This window comes from Panulirus ornatus, chromosome 50 (assembly GCF_036320965.1).
Source record: "Panulirus ornatus isolate Po-2019 chromosome 50, ASM3632096v1, whole genome shotgun sequence".
Taxonomy (NCBI): Eukaryota; Metazoa; Arthropoda; class Malacostraca; order Decapoda; family Palinuridae; genus Panulirus; species Panulirus ornatus.
Genome location: NC_092273.1, coordinates 22044623 through 22068184, shown reverse-complemented (window position 1 = coordinate 22068184; position 23562 = coordinate 22044623). Strand labels below are relative to the sequence as shown.

At 40.8% G+C, this 23562-nt stretch overlaps 1 protein-coding gene across 1 annotated transcript in view; it reads right to left on the bottom strand.

Moving 5' to 3' along the window:
- Nucleotides 1-23562, bottom strand: part of LOC139764653 (receptor-type tyrosine-protein phosphatase mu-like) — a 298336-nt gene that overhangs the window by 231497 nt on the left and 43277 nt on the right. The window contains exons 10-11 of the mRNA XM_071691513.1: nucleotides 19551-19682; nucleotides 1638-1823 (exon numbers count right to left, since the gene is read on the bottom strand). Of these exons, the coding sequence (XP_071547614.1) occupies nucleotides 1638-1823; nucleotides 19551-19682 (318 nt within the window). The remainder of the gene's footprint in view (nucleotides 1-1637; nucleotides 1824-19550; nucleotides 19683-23562) is intronic.

Genomic DNA, 23562 nt, shown 5'->3' with positions numbered 1-23562 from the left:
AAGGGTATAAGCCATGTGTACAAATAGGAAGAAAGAAGAGTGAGTAGTTCCAAGTGAAAGATGGTCTACAGCAGGGGTGTGTGATGTCATCATGGCTGCTTAATTTGTTTAAGGACGGGGTGGAGAGAGATAAATGCAAGAGTCATGAAGAGAGGTGTGAATATGCAGTCCCTAGGAGGGCTGTAAAGCGAGTCAGGTATTGTCTGCTGATGACACAGCACAAGTGGCTGATTCAAGTAAGAAACTGCACATCTTGGTGACTGAGTTTGGAAGGGTCTGAGAAAAGAGGGAGTTGAAAGTGAAAGTGAATAACAGCAAGATTATTAGGTTCAGCAAGGTAGAGGGAAAGGTTAATTGAGGTGTGAGGTTATACTGAGAAAACTTGGAGGAAATAAAGCATTTTAGACATGATGGAGTGGACGTTGCAGCAAATGGAACCATGGCAGCATAGATGAGTCACGGGTGGGTGAGGTGGTGGAGGTTCTGGGAACACTAAAGAGTGAAGAGAGAGAGGTGCTTATCTGGGAGGGCAAAAATGGTTATGTTTGACCGTATAGCAGTCTCAACAATGTTGCAGGGATGCAAGGCATGGGCAATAGATGAGAATCTCAGGAAGGAGGTGGATGAGTTGGAAATTAAATGTTTGAGGAAAATTTGTGGGGGGGTGTTGGTTTGATCAAGTAAAAAAAGGGAAAGAGAGAGGTGTGATAATAAAAAGAGAATGTATGAAAGAGCTAAAGATGGTGTGCTGAAATGGTTTTGATATGTGGAGACAATGAGTAAGAGAAGGTTGACAAAGAGGATATAAATGTCAGAGGTGGAGGTGACAAAGAGAAGAGGAAGACTAAATTGGAAATAGAAGGATGGAGTGAAACAAATTTTGAGTGATTGGGGCTTGAACATGCAGGAAGGTTAAAGGTGTGCAAGGGATGGAATGATTTGGAACATTATTATAGACAAGGGTTGATGCACTGTCATTTGAAGCCATGGGAAGGTCTGTAGAGCCTGGTTGTGGATAAGACGCTGTGGTTTCAGCTAAAACACAGACATGAGTGAATGAGGGCTTTCTTCATTTGTTCATGGTGCTAATGCAAAAACTTTCTAGATATCTCAATTACCAAAACCTCCTCCCCAATCCTTCTCACTGGTGTTGGGGCTATATTGTCTTTCACTGTGAGAACATTTCTGAATTTGCTATCCAGTCCCTAACATAACCTCACATCATCCACTACAATTGTTCCCTCTGAATCCCTTAGTTGCTTCTTAACTGAAAAATGACTCCTGATGGATTTATGGGAGGGTTTTGGATTTTCATCTGCCTCGTCCACTATATTCTTTTCAAAGCTTCTTTGTTCCCCTGTCTTATCTTACTGTACTCATTCAATGTTCTCATACATAGCAAATGTTTGTGTGTGATGCTATTAGTTCACCTGCAGTGCTCATGGTGTCATTCTGCTAATGTGTATACAGAGAATCAGTCAGCTTATCACAAGTTTCTAATGTCATTCAGCTCACAAACTGTGCACATAATGTCAAATGATTCACTGGGTGTGCAGAAAGTATAAAGTATTCTTTAGCTCACTGGTGTCCCAACAGTGTTAGTGAAATCACTTAATCTACGGGGTAAGTCAACTCACCTTGTGTACAGTAGGGGTTGCCAGCTCCTTTGTTATAGGTGTAACCCGGGGCACAGGAGCAGCCATAGGGCTCTGGTAGACATATGGTGATGCCACTACATTTGCCATCCTCAGTAAGATTGAACCCTAGGGTCTCATAATCACACTTTAACTGACAATTTACCCCAAATCTTCCTGGCAAACAAGCTGTAGGAGAATATAAAGAGTGTGTTTAATATTAATATTGAGGTACATACATATGACACTCTTTTATCTCCCTAGTAGGCAAAGTGACAGAGAGTGGTGAGGGGGTAATAACACTAAAAACTTTGTCCCAAACCTTTCAAGTACGCAAACTACATGGGGATAATAAGTGTGTCACCACTGACCACTGCACTGGAAGGTTGAGACAATAATCATCCAAGTCAGCACTAAACCTGAATCATCTCCTGGTCATATAAAGTTACTGAGGTAGTGTTCCAATCGCAGAAGCCACACATTGACAAAAGTGGCATCAGTATGAGCAGGATGGAGGGACATACAGTTGATATCCTCAGTAGGAAAGCTGTAAGGGAATAATGAGTGAGCAGAAGCATATGGAGAGAGAGAGAGAATCTCCTTACTTACAAGAACAGTACCTATGCCATGATTTAGACACAACGGCAGGAATAGCGTAAAGTGCTCACTACGTCTTGCTTGATGAATAAGACTATCATTTTCAGTAGCCACCTCTACAACATAATCATTCTTGGTTCATCTGGGACTGATTATAACCAGATGTCAAGCACTCTTTTAAATGTTTTAGTAGTTCATCTATGTATGTTTGTCATTTCCCTGGAAATACTGAATAATCATTCTAGCTTCCTGGCTGGTCTGTCATATGTTGTGTGACTTATTTTCAGCATGTTACTTAATATTCTTAGAGACTTTACAATTGTATCTTCCCTCTTGTGAGGGTTTCAGGTTTAACATATTTTCTTTTATACCCTCAATATGTTGCCATGCATAGATTACGATATATCTTTTCTTCTTTCTATTCTATAAAGCTGCAATCCTTCCAGTCTGTGGTAGTCCATATTTTCTATCACCATGATTTTGCTTTTAAATGCTTCTGAAATCCTTCTATATCTAATTCTGTCTGTTTTGTTGGTGACCATATAACACAGCAGTATTCAATTTTGCTTTTCATGTATACATTAAACACTTTCATCAGCTGGTTTGTATCTCTTGTGGCGAGAGCTTTCAGAATCATACCACACAGCACTTAATAGCAATATCTTTTCATTAAGCTCTATGAAACCCTGTTTCTCATAATGACAGCCAAATTTTTTATATTGTTTTCACTTTCTATCATTTTCCCTGCTGGGCATTTGAATGTTATTACTGACATGTTTACTTTTTCCTTATTTGCTCATCTTCACTAAATTTCATCAGCTTCATTTCTGCCCATTAGTAAAGTGTCTTAGTTTTTTTGCATCCTACCTCATCAGTCTCAGACCCAATCACTTTGCTTTCTCTGATGTCATAACAAAAGCTCCTTACTATGTTCTCCTGTACCTCACTGATGCTGATAACATTATTATGAATATTACTGTCGCTAATGCCATTTCTTGTAGTACCCCAAACGGGACATTTTCCTTCTTAAGACCTAGTTCTATTTGCTGTCATTTTGAGCTTTCTTTAATCACCTTTATACCTCATGCTAATGCTTTATTTAGCTGCTTTTTCTTAAGATTTTCTGTTGTTTACCTGGTCAAATGATCTTCATTGTCAAGAAAAACACTGTCCATTCCTTCTCACTGGATGAAACTTTTATGTCATTGTGATGAGCTAATAATGATATCTGAGTACTTTTTCCAGGAACAAATTTCTGTTGGCTTGTGTTTATGCAGCTATTTCTTAACAGAAGGTTTACTACTCTTTCAAAGACTTTTACTACAATGATGGGAGGTTAAATGGCCTGTAATGCTCAGGTATCAGCTAAGATCCTCCTTTATGTAACGGTGATACATATTCCAATTTGGGAATATCTGCATATTTGCTCCCATCTACACTTTGCCTTGATAATATCACTGGTTTTCCAATTTGTTTCTTTTGTTTTGTTATGGATCATGGCTGGGTTTCCATCTGGCTGTGGGGCTGAATCTTCTCTGACTTGATCAATATCTTTAATTGTATCATCTTTCAATATTTCCATATCTAAAAGTGCATTTTCACCTAATTGGCTAGACAGTTCATATCCAAATTTCTTCTTACATTTTGAGATGAAACTGATTTTATTTGCTCAATCAACATCTTGTTTGTTTTCTTGAAGTCATTTTTGTACCTAACTCCTCCTTTAAATGGTCTAATTTTTGTCTTGTTTTTTGTTTTGTTTGTATATGTAAATAGTAACTTTGGATTCCTTTCTGTATTGTGCGTAACCTTCTCTTCATTCGTGTTTTGTTCACTTCTATGGGATTCTAATATTCTCAGATCCTCATTCTTTATTTTCTCATCTAGTTCTCTTGTTCTTGTTTCTGTTATCACTGTCCTCTTCCTCTTTTTCCATGCCTTTCTTCTATTCATCCAGTATTTTGTCCTGAAGCATATTCCATTTATGCTTGTTTTCTTTTTCTTTGGTGTGAGTTCAAAGATCTGTCCCTGTCTCTCACAGAATATCTGTTTGTCATCAGGTCATTGCTTCTGAAGACCTTATTCAATTTCATGATATCAATCTTCTCAATGAAGTTTTTCTTGTTTAATTTGCCGTGATGAAAATTTGAAAAACTCAACTCACTGTCGTTTACTACTATTGCTGTATCATGTTAACAATCATTCTTTTCCATTTTATTTACTGTTGGAATTTCTGCAATACTATAGTCTCATAGACTTGAATTATTTACCTTCATATCTGAAAGGAGGGCAAGGAATAGAGTGAATTGGAGCAATGTGGTATACCGGGGTTGATGTGCTGTCAGTGGATTGAATCAGGGCATGTGAAGCGTCTGGGGTAAACCATGGAAAGCTGTGTAGGTATGTATATTTGCGTGTGTGGACGTATGTATATACATGTGTATGGGGGTGGGTTGGGCCATTTCTTTCGTCTGTTTCCTTGCGCTACCTCGCAAACACGGGAGACAGCGACAAAGCAAAAAAAAAAAAAAAAAAAAATCTGAAAACAGTGCTACGTCATTTTTTGTATAAGTAAAATCTATTGTGTATCTCCCTCTTGTCAGCCTGTGGTTCACCTGCACAAGCGATTTATGTATAAGACAATTCTAAGATGCCACCTGCATTATAAAATCATTAATTCTTGGTTCATCTGTGTTTCAATTTAACAATATGTCAAGTTGTCTTATTGCTGCTGTATTTGTTTTACGCATATTTCTAATTTTTCCAGGCAGTACACTGAATAATCTCTAGCTTCCTAATTGGGATTTCATGCATTTTTGTGTGCATGACTTGACAAATCTGTATCTTCCTTGTTGGGGGCCTTTCAGGTTAAAATTTTTTTTTATACCTTCATTTCCATGCCATGAATAGCTTATCATATTTTTTTCCTTTTTTCTATGCTACATAATTGCTGACTTCAGGCCCTTATGGTAGCCCATGTGTTCTATCCCCTCACTTTTGCTTGTGAAGTGCTTCTGAATCCTCTCTAACATGTTATTGTCTATCTGTTTCATTAGTGACCACACAACACAGCAGTATTCAATTTTGCTTCCATATACATTAAGCATTCTCATTGATAGGTTGTATCTCATAATCATACCACTCATTAGTTAACTTGATAGCACTGTCTTCTCAATATTCCTTTAGAAATCTAGTTGCTTCTTCATAATGACACCCAAATATTTAAAAATTTGTCCCATTTTGTATCCTCGATAATTCCTCGATGGCTCAGTCCTCTGTTCTTAACGCTATCTCATTAACGCCGGAGATGGCAAATAACATGAAAAAAAAAAAAAATATATATATATATATATACATATATATATATATATATATATATATAGGGAGCGGGGGGCTGGAAATCCTCCCCTCTTGTTTTTTTTTTTTTTCCCAAAGAAGGAACAGAGAAGGGGGCCAGATGAGGATATTCCCTCAGAGGCCCAGTCCTCTGTTCTTAACGCTACCTCGCTAATGCGGGAAATGGCGAATAGTATGAAAGAAGAAAGAATATATATATATATATATATATATATATATATATATATATATATATATATATATATATATATATTTTTTTTTTTTTTTTTTTTTTATACTTTGTCGCTGTCTCCCGCGTTTGCGAGGTAGCGTTATATATATATATATATATATATATATATATATATATATATATATATATATATATATATATATATTTGAAGAATGTATGTGAGAAATACTTAGAAAAGCAAATGGATTTGTATGTAGCATTTATGGATCTGGAGGAGGCATATGATAGAGTTGATAGAGATGCTCTGTGGAAGGTTTTAAGAATATATGGTGTGGGAGGGAAGTTGTTAGAAGCAGTGAAAAGTTTTTATCGAGGATGTAAGGCATGTGTACGTGTAGGAAGAGAGGAAAGTGATTGGTTCTCAGTGAATGTAGGTTTGTGGCAGGGGTGTGTGATGTCTCCATGGTTGTTTAATTTGTTTATGGATGGGGTTGTTAGGGAGGTGAATGCAAGAGTTTTGGAAAGAGGGGCAAGTATGCAGTCTGTTGTGGATGAGAGAGCTTGGGAAGTGAGTCAGTTGTTGTTCGCTGATGATACAGCGCTGGTGGCTGATTCATGTGAGAAACTGCAGAAGCTGGTGACTGACTTTGGTAAAGTGTGTGAAAGAAGAAAGTTAAGAGTAAATGTGAATAAGAGCAAGGTTATTAAGTACAGTAGGGTTGAGGGTCAAGTCAATTGGGAGGTAAGTTTGAATGGAGAAAAGCTGGAGGAAGTGAAGTGTTTTAGATATCTGGGAGTGGATCTGGCAGTGGATGGAACCATGGAAACGGAAGTGAATCATAGGGTGGGGGAGGGGGCGAAAATTCTGGGAGCCTTGAAGAATGTTTGGAAGTTGAGAACATTATCTCGGAAAGCAAAAATGGGTATGTTTGAAGGAATAGTGGTTCCAACAAAGTTGTATGGTTGCGAGGCATGGGCTATGGATAGAGTTGTGCGCAGGAGGGTGGATGTGCTGGAAATGAGATGTTTGAGGACAAAATGTAGTGTGAGGTGGTTTGATTGATTAAGTAATGTAAGGGTGAGAGAGATGTGTGGAAATAAAAAGAGTGTGGTTGAGAGAGCAGAAGAGGGTGTTTTGAAATAGTTTGGTCACATGGAGAGAATGAGTGAGGAAAGATTGACCAAGAGGATATATGTGTCAGAGGTGGAGGGAACGAGGAGAAGTGGGAGACCAAATTGGAGGTGGAAAGATGGAGTGAAAAAGATTTTGAGTGATCGGGGCCTGAACATGCAGGAGGGTGAAAGGTGTGCAAGGAATAGAGTGAATTGGAACGAGGTGGTATACCGGGGTCGACGTGCTGTCAATGGATTGAACCAGGGCATGTGAAGCGTCTGGGGTAAACCATGCAAAGTGTGTGGGGCCTGGATGTGGAAAGGGAGCTGTGGTTTCGGTGCATTATTACATGACAGCTAGAGACTGAGTGTGAACGAATGGGGCCTTTGGCGTTTTTCCTAGCGCTACCTCGCACACATGAGGGGGGAGGGGGTTGTTATTCCATGTGTGGCGGGGTGGCGATGGGAACAAATAAAGGCAGACAGTATGAATTATGTACATGTGTATATATGTATATGTCTGTGTGTGTATATATATGTGTACATTGAGATGTATAGGTATGTATATTGTGCGTGTATGGACATGTATGTATATATATATATATATATATATATATATATATATATATATATATATATATATATATATATATATACTATATTTTATATTTATTTTGCTTTGTCACTGTCTCCCGCGTCTGCGAGGTAGCGCAAGGAAACAGACGAAAGAAATGGCCCAACCCACCCACATACACATGTATATACATACACGTCCACACAGGCAAATATACATACCTATACATCTAAATGCACACATATACATACACACACAGACATATATATACACATGCATACAATTCACACTGCCTGCCTTTATTCATTCCTATCGCCACCTCGCCACACATGGAATAACATCCCCCTCCCCCCTCATGTGTGCGAGGTAGCGCTAGGAAAGGACAACAAAGGCTTCATTCGTTCGCACTCAGTCTCTAGCTGTCATGCAATAATGCCCGAAAACCACAGCTCCCTTTACACATCCAGGCCCCTCACAACTTTCCATGGTATACCCCAGATGCTTCACATTCTCTGATTCAATCCACTGACAGCACGTCAACCCCGGTATACCACATCGATCCAATTCACTCTATTCCTTGCCCGCCTTTCACCCTCCTGCATGTTCAGGCCCCGATCACTCAAAATCTTTTTCACTCCATCTTTCCACCTCCAATTTGGTCTCCCACTTCTCGTTCCCTCCACCTCTGACACATATATCCTCTTGGTCAATCTTTCCTCACTCATTCTCTCCATGTGCCCAAACCATTTTTAAACACCCTCTTCTGCTCTCTCAACCACGCTCTTTTTATTTCCACACATCTCTCTTACCCTTACATTACTTACTCGATCAAACCACCTCGCACCACACATTGTCCTTAAACATTTCATTTCCAGCACATCCACCCTCATGCGCACAACTCTATCCATAGCCCACGCCTCGCAACCATACAACATTGTTGGAACCACTATTCCTTCAAACATAGCCATTTTTGCTTTCCGAGATAATGTTCTCGACTTCCAAACATTCTTCAAGGCTCCCAGGATTTACGCCCCCTCCCCCACCCTATGATTCACTTCGGCTTCCATGGTTCCATCCGCTGCCAGATCCACTCCCAGATATCTAAAACACTTTACTTCCTCCAGTTTTTCTCCATTCAAACTTACCTCCCAATTGACTTTACCCTCAACCCTACTGTACCTAATAACCTTGCTCTTATTCACATTTACTCTTAACTTTCTTCTTTCACACACTTTACCAAACTCAGTCACCAGCTTCTGCAGTTTCTCACATGAATCAGCCACCAGCGCTGTATCATCAGCCAACAACAACTGACTCACTTCCCAAGCTCTCTTATCCCCAACAGACATACTTGCCCCTCTTTCCAAAACTCTTGCATCCACCTCCCTAACAACCCCATCCATAAACAAATTAAACAACCATGGAGACATAACACACCCCTGCCGTAAACCTACATTCACTGAGAACCAATCACTTTCCTCTCTTCCTACACGTACACATGCCTTACATCCTCGATAAAAACTTTTCACTGCTTCTAACAACATCCCTCCCACACCATATATTCTTAATACCTTCCACAGAGCATCTCTATCAACTCTATCATATGCCTTCTCCAGATCCATAAAGGCTACATACAAATCTATTTGCTTTTCTAAGTATTTCCCAGATACATTCTTCAAAGCAAACACCTGATCCACACATCCTCTACCACTTCTGAAACCACACTGCTCTTCCCTAATCTGATGCTCTGTACATGCCTTCACCCTCTCAATCAATACCCTCCAATATAATTTACCAGGAATACTCAACAAACTTATACCTCTGTAATTTGAACACTCACTCTTATCCCCTTTGGCTTTGTACAATGGCACTATGCACGCATTCCGCCAATCCTCAGGCATCTCACCATGAGTCATACATTCATTAAATAACCTTACCAACTAGTCAACAATACAGTCACCCCCTTTTTTAATAAATTCCACTGCAATACCATCCAAACCTGCTGCCTTGCCGGCTATCATCTTCCGCAAAGCTTTTACTACCTCTTCTCTGTTTACCAAATCATTTTCCCTAACCCTCTCACTTTGCACACCACCTCGACCAAAACACCCTATATCTGCCACTCTATCATCAAACACATTCAACAAACCTTCAAAACACTCACTCCATCTCCTTCTCACATCACCACTACTTGTTATCACCTCCCCATTTGCGCCCTGGGGAAAGGGGATTAAGAATACTTCCCACGCATTCCTCACGTGTCGTAGAAGGCCACTAAAGGGGACGGGAGCGGGATGCCAGAAACCCTCCCCTCCTTGTATTTTAACTTTCTAAAAGGGGAAACAGAAGAAGGAGTCACGCGAGGAGTACTCATCCTCCTCGAAGGCTCAGATTGAGGTGTCTAAATGTGTGTGGATGTAACCAAGATGAGAAAAAAGGAGAGAGAGGTAGTATGTTTGAGGAAAGGAACCTGGATGTTTTGGCTCTGAGTGAAACGAAGCTAAAGGGTAAAGGGGAAGAGTGGTTTGGGAATGTCTTGGGAGTAAAGTCAGGGGTTAGTGAGAGGACAAGAGCAAGGGAAGGAGTAGCACTACTCCTGAATCAGGAGTTGTGGGAGTATGTGATAGAGTGTAAGAAAGTAAATTCTAGATTGATATGGGTAAAACTGAAAGTTTATGGAGAGAGATGGGTGATTATTGGTGCATATGCACCTGGGCATGAGAAGAAAGATCATGAGAGGCAAGTGTTTTGGGAGCAGCTGAATGAGTGTGTTAGTGGTTTTGATGCACAAGACCGGGTTATAGTGATGGGTGATTTGAATGCAGAGGTGAGTAATGTGGCAGTTGAGGGAATAATTGGTATACATGGAGTGTTCAGTGGTGTAAATGGAAATGGTGACGAGCTTGTAGATTTATGTGCTGAAAAAGGACTGGTGATTGGGAATACCTGGTTTAAAAAGCGAAATATACATAAGTATGTATGTAAGTATGTATGTAAGTAGGAGAGATGGCCAGAGAGCGTTATTGGAATACGTGTTAATTGATAGACGCACGAAAGAGAGAGTTTTGGATGTTAATGTGCTGAGATGTGCAATTGGAGGGATGTCTGATCATTATCTTGTGGAAGCAAAGATTTGTGGGGGTTTTCAGAAAAGAAGAGAGAATGTTGGGGTGAAGAGAGTGGTGAGAGTAAGTGAGCTTGGGAAGGAGACTTGTGTGAGGAAGTACCAGGAGAGACTGAGTACAGAAAGGAAAAAGGTGAGAACAAAGGAGGTAAGGGGAATGGGGGAGGAATGGGATGTATTTAGGGAAGCAGTGATGGCTTACGCAAAAGATGCTTGTGGCATGAGAAGCGTGGGAGGTGGGTCGATTAGAAAAGGTAGTGAGTGGTGGGATGAAGAAGTAAGATTATTAGTGAAAGAGAAGAGAGAGGCATTTAAACGATTTTTGCAGGGAAAAAATGCAAATGAGTGGGAGATGTATAAAAGAAAGAGGCAGGAGGTCAAGAGAAAGGTGCAAGAGGTGAAAAAGAGGGCAAGTGAGAGTTGGGGTGAGAGAGTATCATTAAATTTTAGGGAGAATAAAAAGATGTTTTGGAGGGAGGTAAATAAAGTGCGTAAGACAAGGGAGCAAATGGGAACTTCAGTGAAGGGGGCTAATGGGGAGGTGATAAGTAGTGGTGATGTGAGAAGGAGATGGAGTGAGTATTTTGAAGGTTTGTTGAATGTGTTTGATGATAGAGTGGCAGATGTGGGGTGTCTTGGTCGAGGTGGTGTGCAAAGTGAGAGGGTTAGGGAAAATGATTTGGTAAATAGAGAAGAGGTAGTAAAAGCTTTACGGAAGATGAAAGCCGGCAAAGCAGCAGGTTTGGATGGCATTGCAGGGGAATTTATTAAAAAAGGGGGTGACTGTATTGTTGACTGGTTGGTAAGGTTATTTAATGTATGTATGATTCATGGTGAGGTGCCTGAGGATTGGCGGAATGCTTGCATAGTGCCATTGTACAAAGGCAAAGGGGATAAGAGTGAGTGATCAAATTACAGAGGTATAAGTTTGTTGAGTATTCCTGGTAAATTATATGGGAGGGTATTGATTGAGAGGGTGAAGGCACGTACAGAGCATCAGATTGGGGAAGAGCAGTGTGGTTTCAGAAGTGGTAGAGGATGTGTGGATCAGGTGTTTGCTTTGAAGAATGTATGCGAGAAATACTTAGAAAAACAAATGGATTTGTATGTAGCATTTATGGATCTGGAGAAGGCATATGATAGAGTTGATAGAGATGCTCTGTGGAAGGTAATAAGAATATATGGTGTGGGAGGGATGTTGTTAGAAGCAGTGAAAAGTTTTTATCGAGGATGTAAGGCATGTGTACGTGTAGGAAGAGAGGAAAGTGATTGGTTCTCAGTGAATGTAGGTTTGAGGCAGGGGTGTGTGATGTCTCCATGGTTGTTTAAATTTGTTTATGGATGGGGTTGTTAGGGAGGTGAATGCAAGAGTTTTGGAAAGAGGGTAAAGTATGCAGTCTGTTGTGGATGAGAGAGCTTGGGAAGTGAGTCAGTTGTTGTTGGCTGATGATACAGCGCTGGTGGCTGAGTCATGTAAGAAACTACAGAAGCTGGTGACTGCGTTTGGTAAAGTGTGTGAAAGAAGAAAGTTAAGAGTAAATGTGAATAAGAGCAAGGTTATTAGGTACAGTAGGGTTGAGGGTCAAGTCAATTGGGAGGTAAGTTTGAATGGAGAAAAACTGGAGGAAGTAAAGTGTTTTAGATATCTGGGAGTGGATCTGACAGCGGATGGAACCATTGAAGGGGAGGTGAATCATAGGGTGAGGGAGGGGGCGAAAATTCTGGGAGCCTTGAAGAATTTTTGGAAGTCGAGAACATTATCTCGGAAAGCAAAAATGGGTATGTTTGAAGGAATAGTGGTTCCAACAATGTTGTATGGTTGCGAGGCGTGGGCTATGGATAGAGTTGTGCGCAGGAGGGTGGATGTTCTGGAAATGAGATGTTTGAGGACAAAATGCGGTGTGAGGTGGTTTGATCGAGTAAGTAATGTAAGGGTGAGAGAGATGTGTGGAAATAAAAAGAGTGTGGTTGAGAGAGCAGAAGAGGGTGTTTTGAAATGGTTTGGTCACATGGAGAGAATGAGTGAGGAAAGATTGACTAAGAGGATATATGTGTCAGAGGTGGAGGGAACGAGGAGAGGTGGGAGACCAAATTGGAGGTGGAAAGATGGAGTGAAAAAGATTTTGAGTGATCGGGGCCTGAACATGCAGGAGGGCGAAGGGCGTGCAAGGAACAGAGTGAATTGGAACAATGTGGTATACCGGGGTCGACGTGCTGTCAATGGATTGAACCAGGGCATGTGAAGCGTCTGGGGTAAACCATGCAAAGTGTGTGGGGCCTGGATGTGGAAAGGGAGCTGTGGTTTCGGTGCATTATTACATGACAGCTAGAGACTGAGTGTGAACGAATGGGGCCTTTGGTGTTTTTCCTAGCGCTACCTCGCACACATGAGGGGGGAGGGGGTTGTTATTCCATGTGTGGCGAGGTCGCGATGGGAACAAATAAAGGCAGACAGTATGAATTATGTACATGTGTATATATGTATATGTCTGTGTGTGTATATATATATGTGTACATTGAGATGTATAGGTATGTATATTGTGCGTGTGTGGACATGTATGTATATACATGTGTATGTGGGCGGGTTGGGACATTCTTTCGTTTGTTTCCTTGCGCTACCTCGCTAACGCGGGAGACAGCGACAAAGCAAAATAAATAACAAATAAATAAATAAATATATATATATATATATATATATATATATATATATATATATATATATATATATATATATATATATATACATATATGTTTTTTCTGCTAAATGTACCAAACTGCATAGAAAATTAAATTATCATTTCTTTGCATCACAAGTGTTACAGCATAACCATCACATCCAAGTAAAGCAACTGGATACACACAAACACTCCTATTTAAGATAAAGTCTTTTGGGACTGATAAGTAATATAGTAGTTTAGGGTGATGTAATTAGAGTTGATAGCCAGTCTAATTTGTTACTTCACTTCTCATTTTAGGACATAGTTATTCATTGCCATTTCAGAAATGTCTTCTGTTAATCTTGAATTCATAAAGTGGTTGTGGACAGTGGGCTGTGGTTTTAGTGCACAGAATGTATGTGAGTTTATGTGGCCTTTCTTTATCTGTTCTTGGCACTACCTTGCAAATGCAGGAAACAGTTATATATATATATATATATATATATATTTTTTTTTTTTCTTTTTTTTTTTTTTTTTTTGCTGTCTCCCGCGTTTGCGAGGTAGCGTGAGGAAACAGACGAAAGAAATGGCCCAACCCACCCCCATACACATGTATATACATACGTCCACACACGCAAATATACATACCTACACAGCTTTCCATGGCTTACCCCAGACGCTTCACATGCCTTGATTCAATCCACTGACAGCACGTCAACCCCAGTATACCACATCGCTCCAATTCACTCTATTCCTTGCCCTCCTTTCACCCTCCTGCATGTTCAGGCCCCGATCACACAAAATCTTTTTCACTCCATCTTTCCACCTCCAATTTGGTCTCCCTCTTCTCCTCGTTCCCTCCACCTCCGACACATATATCCTCTTGGTCAATCTTTCCTCACTCATTCTCTCCATGTGACCAAACCATTTCAAAACACCCTCTTCTGCTCTCTCAACCACGCTCTTTTTATTTCCACACATCTCTCTTACCCTTACGTTACTTACTCGATCAAACCACCTCACCCCACACATTGTCCTCAAACATCTCATTTCCAGCACATCCATCCATATATATATCCCTGGGGATAGGGGAGAAAGAATACTTCCCACGTATTCCCTGCGTGTCGTAGAAGGCGACTAAAAGGGGAGGGAGCGGGTGGCTGGAAATCCTCCCCTCTCGTTTTTTTTTTTTTAATTTTCCAAAAGAAGGAACAGAGAAGGGGGCCAGGTGAGTATATTCCCTCTAAGGCCCAGTCCTCTGTTCTTAACGCTACCTCGCTAACGTGGGAAATGGCGAATAGTTTGAAAGAAATATATATATATATATATATATATATATATATATATATATATATATATATATATATATATATATATATATATATTTTTTTTTTTTTTTCATAAGTGATTGCTATTTTCCACATTAGTGAGATAATGCTAGGAGCAGATGAAGAAAGGCTGCGTCCACTCATCCATCCTCAAGCTATGTTCAGTGAACTAGTACCACAGCTCCCTATGTACAACCAAGCCACAAACGGTTTATCCTAGCTGCTACGCATGACCTGATTCAGCCCAGTGCAATCATGCTCCTTGTTAACCTCTAATCATTCATTCTTCTTCATATGTCCAAACCATTCAGCATACCCTCCTCAGGTCTCTCAACCACTCTTTTTATTATCACACATCTCTCTTACCTTTTTATTACTTAATCACAACACATACTATCCTCAAACATTTCATGTCCAGGACATCCATTAATGTCTACACATTATCATATATAGGCCATGCCTCACATCCATATAATATTGTTGGAACTACTATACCTTCAAACATACCCATTTTTGCCCTCCCAGAAAACGGTCTCTCTTTCCACACATTTTCAAGTGCCTCCAGAACTTTTCCTCTTTATCCACCTGATGACTCACTTCCATAGTTACACTTCTCACCATGTCCACTTCCAAATATCTAAAACACTTCACTTCCTCCAATTTTTCTCCCTCTAAAGTCACACCCCAACTAACCTGTAATTCAACCATATTGAACCTAATAACCTTGCTCTCATTCATATTTATTCTGAATTTCCTTTTTTCAAACATTCTTCCAAACTCAGCCACCAACTTCAACAGCATCTCACTCAACTCTGCCAACAGTGCAGTATCGTCAGAAAACAACAACCGACTCGCTTACCAAACTCAGTCACCAACCTCTGCAGTTTCTCATCCGAATCAGCCACCAGTGAAGTATCATCAGCGAACAACAAATGACTCACTTCCCGAGCCCTCACATTCACAACAGATTGCTTACTAGCCCCTTTCTCTAAAACTCTTGCATTTACCTCCCTAACCACCCCATCCATAAACAAATTAAACTACCATGGGGACATCACACACCTCTGCCGCACTGATATTCATTGAAAACCAATCACTCTCCCCTTTTCCTACTCATACACATGCCTTACATCCTTGGTAAAAACTTTTCACTGCTTCTAACCACTTACCTCCCACACCATATACTATTAAAACCTTCCACAAAGCATCTCTATCAACCCTATCATATGCCTTCTCCAGATCCATAAATGCTACATACAAATCCATTTGTTTTTCGAAGTATTTCTCACATACATTCTTCAAAGCAAACACCTGATCCACACATCTTCTACCACTTCAGAAACCACACTGCTTCACTCCGATCTGATGCTCTGTACGTTCCTTCACCCTCTCAAACAATACCCACCCATGTAATTCCCAAGGAATACTCAACAAGCTTATGCCTCTGTAGTTTGAACACTCGCCTTTATCCCTCTTGCCTTTGTACAATGGCACTATGCATGCATTACACCAATTCTCAGGCACTTCATCATGGTCCATTGAATATCAACAACACAGTCATCCCCCTTTTTTTTAATAAATTCCACTGCAATACCATCCAAACCTGCCGCCTTGCTGGATTTCATCATGATTGATATGGGTAAAACTGAAAACAGATGGAGAGAGATTAGTGATTTTTGGCACCTTTGCACCTGTCGTGAGAAGAAAGATCATGAGAGGAAAGTGTCTTGGGAGCAGCTGAGTGAGTGTGTTAGCAGCTTTGATGCACAAGACCGGGTTGCAGTGATGGGTGATTTGTATGCAAAGGTGAGTAATGTGGGAGTTGAGGGTGTAATTGGTATAAATGGGGCGTTCAGTGTTGTAAATGGAAATAGTGAAGAGCTTGTAGATTTGTGTGCTGAAAAAGACTGGTGACTGGGAATACATGGTTCAAAAAGAGTAATATACATAAGTATACGTATGTAAGTACGAGAGATGGCCTGAGCGTTACTGGATTACGTGTTGATTGATAGGCGTGTGAAAGAGACTTTTGGATGCTAATGTGCTGAGAGGTGCAACTGGAGGGATGTCTGATCATTATCTTGTGGAGGAGAAGGTGAAGATTTGTGGAGGTTTTCAGAAGAGAAGAGAGAATGTTGGGGTGAAGAGAGCAGTGAAAGTATGTGAGCTTGAAACGATTTGTGTGAGGAAGTACCAGGAGAGCTTGAGTGCAGAATAGTAAAAGGTGAGAGCAAATGATGTAAGGGGAGTGGGGGGAGAAAATGGGGTGTATTTAGGAAAGCAGTGATGGCTTGCATAAAAGATGCCTGTGGCATGAGAAAGGTGGGAGGTGGGGAGATTAGAAAGGGTAGTGAGTGGTGGGATAAAGCAGTAAGACTGTTAGTGAAATAGAAGAGAGAGGCATTTGGATGATTTTTGCATGGAAATAGTGCAAATGACTGGGAATGTATAAAAGAGAGGCAGGAGGTCAAGAGAAAGGGGCAAGAGATGAAAAAGAGGGCAAATGAGAGTTGGGGTGAGAGAGTATTGCTAAATTTTATGGAGAATAAAAAGAGGTTATGACAGGTAGTAGTGAAGTGAGAATGAGATGGAGTTAGAATTTTGAAGGTTTGTTGAATGCGTTTGATGATAGAGTGTTAGATATATGGTGTTTTGATCGAGGTGGTGTGCAAAGTGAGAAGGTCAGGGAGAATGGTTTGGTAAACAGATAAGAGGTAATGAAAGCCTTTGCAGAAGATGAAAGCTGGCAAGGCGGCGGGTTTGGACGGTATTGCAGTGGAATTTATTGAAAAAAGGGGGATATTCAATGTATTTATGGTTCATGGTGAAGTGCTCGAGTATTGGCGGAATGCATGCATTGTGCCATTATACAAAGGCAAAGGTTATAAAGTTGAGTGTTCAAATTACAGAGGTATCAGTTTGTTGAGTATTCCTGGGAAATTATATGGGTGGGTATTGATTGAGATGGTGAAGGCATGTACAGAACATCAGATTGGAGAAGAGCAGAGTGGTTTTAGAAGTGGTAGAGGATGTGTGGATCAGGTGTTTGCTTTGAAGAATGTATGTGATTAATACTTATAAAACAGATGGATTTGTATGTAGCATTTACGGATCTGGAGAAGGCATATAATAGAGTTAGAGATACTCTGTGGAAGGTATTAAAAGTATATGGCGTGGGACGTAAGTTGCTAGAAGCAGTGAAAAGTTTTTATCGAGGATTAAGGAATGTGTACGAGTAGGAAGAGAGAAAAGTGATTGATTCTCAGAGAATGTCGGTTTGTGGCAGGGGTGTGTGATGTCTTCATGGATGTTTAATTTGCTTATGGATGAGGTTGTTAGGGAGGTGAATGCGAGAGTTTTGAAGAGAGGGGCGAGTATGGAAGGGGACCTAAACCAACTCTAAAATTGGTCTGAAATGCGGGTGATGAAATTCAGCCTGTGTAACTGCGAAGTAAAAAGGATGGGACAAAGCAAAAGATCGCCTCAGTATCTATATTACCAAGCAGGAAACAAGCTTAAGGATTCTGTGGGTGAGGAAGACTTGGCGACAGACCTCATACCTAATCAGTCGTCAAATCGGAAAATAGTTAAGGGGATATAAACTATCTTTAGGCAAATATCAGAATAACTCAGGTATATGGGAAAGGAAAAAAATAACAAGCTATTCATATCCCTCGTCAGGCAAAACTAGATTATGTTTCTCGGGTTTGGTCACCGCACCTTAAGAAACAAGAGTTCATAGAGACGGTCTAGAGGAGGGCAACAAAGTTGGTATCAGAATTTAGAGAGCTAAGCTATGGGGAAAGACTGGAGGTTTTAAATTTACCCACCATGGAAGACATAAAAGTGAGGGGTGACCTGATCATAACTAAGTTTTAAAAAGAGATCAACCATATGAACAGTGAACAGGTCTTTGAGAGATGTAGGAATAGAGCAACCAGAGGACTCAAAAAGAAAGGACAGAAAAACATACTTTTATGGTAAAAGAGTAGTGGATGAAGAGAACAGACTTACTGAGAACATGGTTCATGCATACTTAAATTCAAGATGCTAGATGATAGTAGAGAGTGTTCAGCAGATGGGGGCCCCAAGAGTGGAAGAATTCCTCCTTGTACGTTACAATAGGCTATCACGAATATCACCAGCTTTACTGTCTCCTGAATTTCAGAGAGTTGGATCATCATGATTTGAGTGTGTTAGATACTCTACAGATACCATATGAAGGATTATTCTGTTTACCGGGCTCGATAAACCTAATTTCATTTCAAAAAGTAAATTTTTCTATTCATACAAGAATATACACAAGACAACAGCATTTTGTAAAACTGTCGGTACCCGATGACCCAGGTTGATACAATCTTTCTCTTTGGAGGAGTGTGTTACAAACCATTTCACTGAGGAACAGAATACATTTTCTTTGGGTGGGCTGGGGGGTTAGTGGCTGTGCTTGTTACCATTGGTAGTGTGGATCATTCCCACATACTCATTGCCACAACCTCAGTCATGATGAGGAATCTAAACAAGAGGGCTATTCAATGCACACATACCATATAGAACATCTATGATGCACAAGACTGGTATGTGTATAGTTACTAGCACATATAAGAGTGTATGATGGCTGTATGATGTAAGGCCACAAGTTAATGCATACATGTAACCTTGACACCAATTGACACACGACACTGAGTACATCATGCAGGGTGGACAGACGTGACAAACAGTCTATATCGGGTATAAAAGGTACATATTACAAGCTAGTTTCATGGGGGTAGGACTGCAAATGAAACAGGCTCCCTTAAGAGGGTATTCCAGCTATAAAAGACAGGCAGGGAACAGCTGACACACTGGCTGGTCACAACAGTAATGGAAAGCTACAAATGTACGGCTGCTACACAGAGGAACAAGGAGATGCATACACTACCAGGGAATCATTAGCTAAAAAGGACGTGGTAGACCAAAGGGAGAGCAAAAACATTACCGTCCACAAGACCTACCATGCTGACACCTGTCACCAATGAAGCCCGGCGGACAGACACAGGAGCCTGTCTGGGTGTGGCATAGTCCACCATGTTCACATTGAGGACAACGACTATTGCAGTTGACACCATACTTCCCTTCCTCGCAATCTGCAACAGACAACTGCTCTCAGTAATTACCTGTATTACTAGAGCCAACTGCTCTCAGTAATTACCTGCAATATTAGATCTTTATAGCATCAGTCAGTAGCAGAGATACTACAATATTTCAAAAAAAGAAAGATCACACACATGCCTGATATAAAACCGGTAAAACTGGAAGTCGTTTCTGACAGTGATGATTCTAAAGATTAGCCATCTTAATGATATCTAAAGTAAATGGAAATATATTGATTTTTCTTATTCTTTTGAACCTCTGGGATTTGATCAGAATTTTTGCAGTAAGATATACTGTTTTCTTACTACTCATATAAACATTGTAAAGTTCAGAGCAATTTACATATGGGCACCAAATTGGGCAAGGTTTTCTCTTTCAGTATACAGAAAAGATCTGGGCCTTCTCTTCCCAGGAAGCTCAGTCCTGTCGTCCAGTGTGTTTCCAAGGATAGGATGTCGTTTACTCATGCATAATGAAGTTTAGTTCCGATAATCACCATGGGCTCACCTAGGGTATAATAGGTCAGGCACAAGCTTCTGTGCAATCGATCAAAGCACCTCACACCACATATTGTCCCCAAACATCTCATCTCCAGCACATCCACCCTCCTGCGCACAACTCTATCTATAGCCCACGCCTCGCAACCATATAACATTGTTGGAACCACTATTCCTTCAAACATACCCATTTTTGCTTTCCGAGATAATGTTCTCGACTTCCTCACATCTTTCAACGCTCCCAGAAGTTTCGCCCCCTCCCCCACCCTATGATTCACTTCCGTTTCCATGGTTCCATCCGCTGCCAAATCCACTCCCAGATATCTAAAACACTTCAATTCCTCCTGTTTTTCTCCAATCAAACTTACCTCCCAATTGACTTGTCCCTCAACCCTAATGTACCTAATAACCTTGCTCTTATTCACATTCACTCTCAGCTTTCTTCTTTTAAACACTTTACTAAACTCAGTCACCAGCTTCTGCAGTTTCTCACATGAATCAGCCATCAGCGCTGAATCAATAGCGAACAACAACTGACACTTCCCAAGCTCTCTCATCCACAACAGACTGCATACTTGCCCCTCTTTCCAAAACTCTTGGATTCACCTCTCTAACAACCCCATCCATAAACAAATTAAACAACCATGGAGACATCACACACCCCTGCCGCAAACTAACATTCGCTGAGAACTAATAACTTTCCTCTCTTCCTACACGTACACATGCCTTACATCCTTGATATAAACTTTTCACTGCTTCTAACAACTTGCCCCCACACCATATATTCTTAATACCTTCCACAGAGCATCTCTATCAACTCTATCATATGCCTTCTCCAGATCCATAAATGCTACATACAAATACATTTGTTTTTCTAAGTATTTCTCACATACATTCTTCAAAGCAAACACTTGATACACACATCCTCTACCACTTCTGAAACCACAGTGCTCTTCCCCAATCTGATGCTCTGTACATGCCTTCACCCTTTCAATCAATACCCTCCCATATAATTTCCCAGGAATACTCAACAAACTTATACCTCTGTAATTTGAGCACTCACTTTCATCCCCTTTGCCTTTGTACAATGGCACTATGCAAGCATTCCTCCAATCCTCAGGTAAAGTTATTTGATGTATGTATGCCTCATGGTGAGGTACCTGAGGATTGGAGGAATGCCCTTCAGTGAAGGGCGCTAATGGGGAGGTGATAACAAGTAGTGGTGATGTGAGAAGGAGATGGAGTAAGTATTTTGAAGGTTTGTTGAATGTGTTTGATGATAGCGTGGGAGATATAGGGTGTTTTGGTCGAGGTGGTGTGCAAAGTGAGAGGGTTAGGGAAAATGATTTGGTTAACAGAGAAGAGGTAGTAAAAGCTTTGCGGGAGATGAAAGCCGGCAAGGCAGCAGGTTTGGATGGTATTGCAGTGGAATTTATTAAAAAAGGGGGTGACTGTATTGTTGACTGGTTGGTAAGGTTATTTAATGTATGTATTACTCATGGTGAGGTGCCTGAGGATTGGCGGAATGCGTGCATAGTGCCACTGTACAAAGGCAAAGGGGATAAGAGTGAGTGCTCAAATTACAGAGGTATAAGTTTGTTGAGTATTCCTGGTAAATTATATGGGAGGGTATTGATTGAGAGGGTGAAGGCATATACAGTGCATCAGATTGGGGAAGAGCAGTGTGGTTTCAGAAGTGGTAGCGGATGTGTGGATCAGGTGTTTGCTTTGAAGAATGTATGTGAGAAATACTTAGAAAAGCAAATGGATTTGTATGTAGCATTTATGGATCTGGAAAAGGCGTATGATAGAGTTGATAGAGATGCTCTGTGGAAGGTATTAAGAATATATGGTGTGGGAGGGAAGTTGTTAGAAGCAGTGAAAAGTTTTTATCGAGGATGTAAGGCATGTGTACGTGTAAGAAGTGAGGAAAGAGATTGGTTCTCAGTGAATGTAGGTTTGCGGCAGGGGTGTGTGATGTCTCCATGGTTGTTCAATTTGTTTATGGATGGATTTGTTAGGGAGCTGAATGCAAGAGTTTTAGAAAGAGGGGCAAGTATGAGGTCTGTTGTGGATGAGAGAGCTTGGGAAGTGAGTCAGTTGTTGTTCGCTGATGATACAGCGCTGGTGGCTGATTCATGTGAGAAACAGCAGAAGCTGGTGACTGAGTTTGGTAAAGTGTGTGAAAGAAGAAAGTTAAGAGTAAATGTGAATAAGAGCAAGGTTATTAGGTACAGTAGGGTTGAGGGTCAAGTCAATTGGGAGGTGAGTTTGAATGGAGAAAAACTGGAGGAAGTAAAGTGTTTTAGATATCTGGGAGTGGATCTGGCAGCGGATGGAACCATGGAAGCGGAAGTGAATCATAGGGTGGGGGAGGGGGCGAAAATCCTGGGAGCCTTAAAGAATGTTTGGAAGTCGAGAACATTATCTCGGAAAGCAAAAATGGGTATGTTTGAAGGAATAGTGGTTCCAACAATGTTGTATTGTTGCGAGGCGTGGGCTATGGATAGAGTTGTGCGCAGGAGGGTGGATGTGCTGGAAATGAGATGTTTGAAGACAATGTGTGGTGTGAGGTGGTTTGATCGAGTAAGTAATGTAAGGGTAAGAGAGATGTGTGGAAATAAAAAGAGCGTGTTTGAGAGAGCAGAAGAGGGTGTTTTGAAATGGTTTGAGCACATGGAGAGAATGAGTGAGGAAAGATTGACCAAGAGGATATATGTGTCGGAGGTGGAGGGAACGAGGAGAAGTGGGAGACCAAATTGGAGGTCGAAAGATGGAGTGAAAAAGATTTTGAGTGATCGGGGCCTCAACATGCAGGAGGGTGAAAGGCAGGCAAGGAATAGAGTGAATTGGATCGATGTGGTATACCGGGGTTGACGTGCTGTCAGTGGATTGAATCAGGGCATGTGAAGCGTCTGAGGTAAACCATGGAAAGTTGTGTGGGGCCTGGATGTGGAAAGGGAGCTGTGGTTTCGGTGCATTATTGCATGACAGCTAGAGACCGAGTGTGAACGAATGGGGCCTTTGTTGTCCTTTCCTAGCGCTACCTCGCACACATGAGGGGGGAGGGGGATGGTATTCCATGTGTGGCGAGGTGGCGATGGGAATGAATAAAGGCAGACAGTGTGAATTGTGCATGGGTGTATATGTATGTGTCTGTGTGTGTATATATGTGTACATTGAGATGTATAGGTATGTATATTTGCGTGTGTGGACGTGTATGTATATACATGTGTATGGGGGTGGGTTGGGCCATTTCTTTCGTCTGTTTCCTTGCGCTACCTCGCAAGGATATATATATATATATATATATATATATATATATATATATATATATATATATATATATATATATACATATAATGATTATACTTTG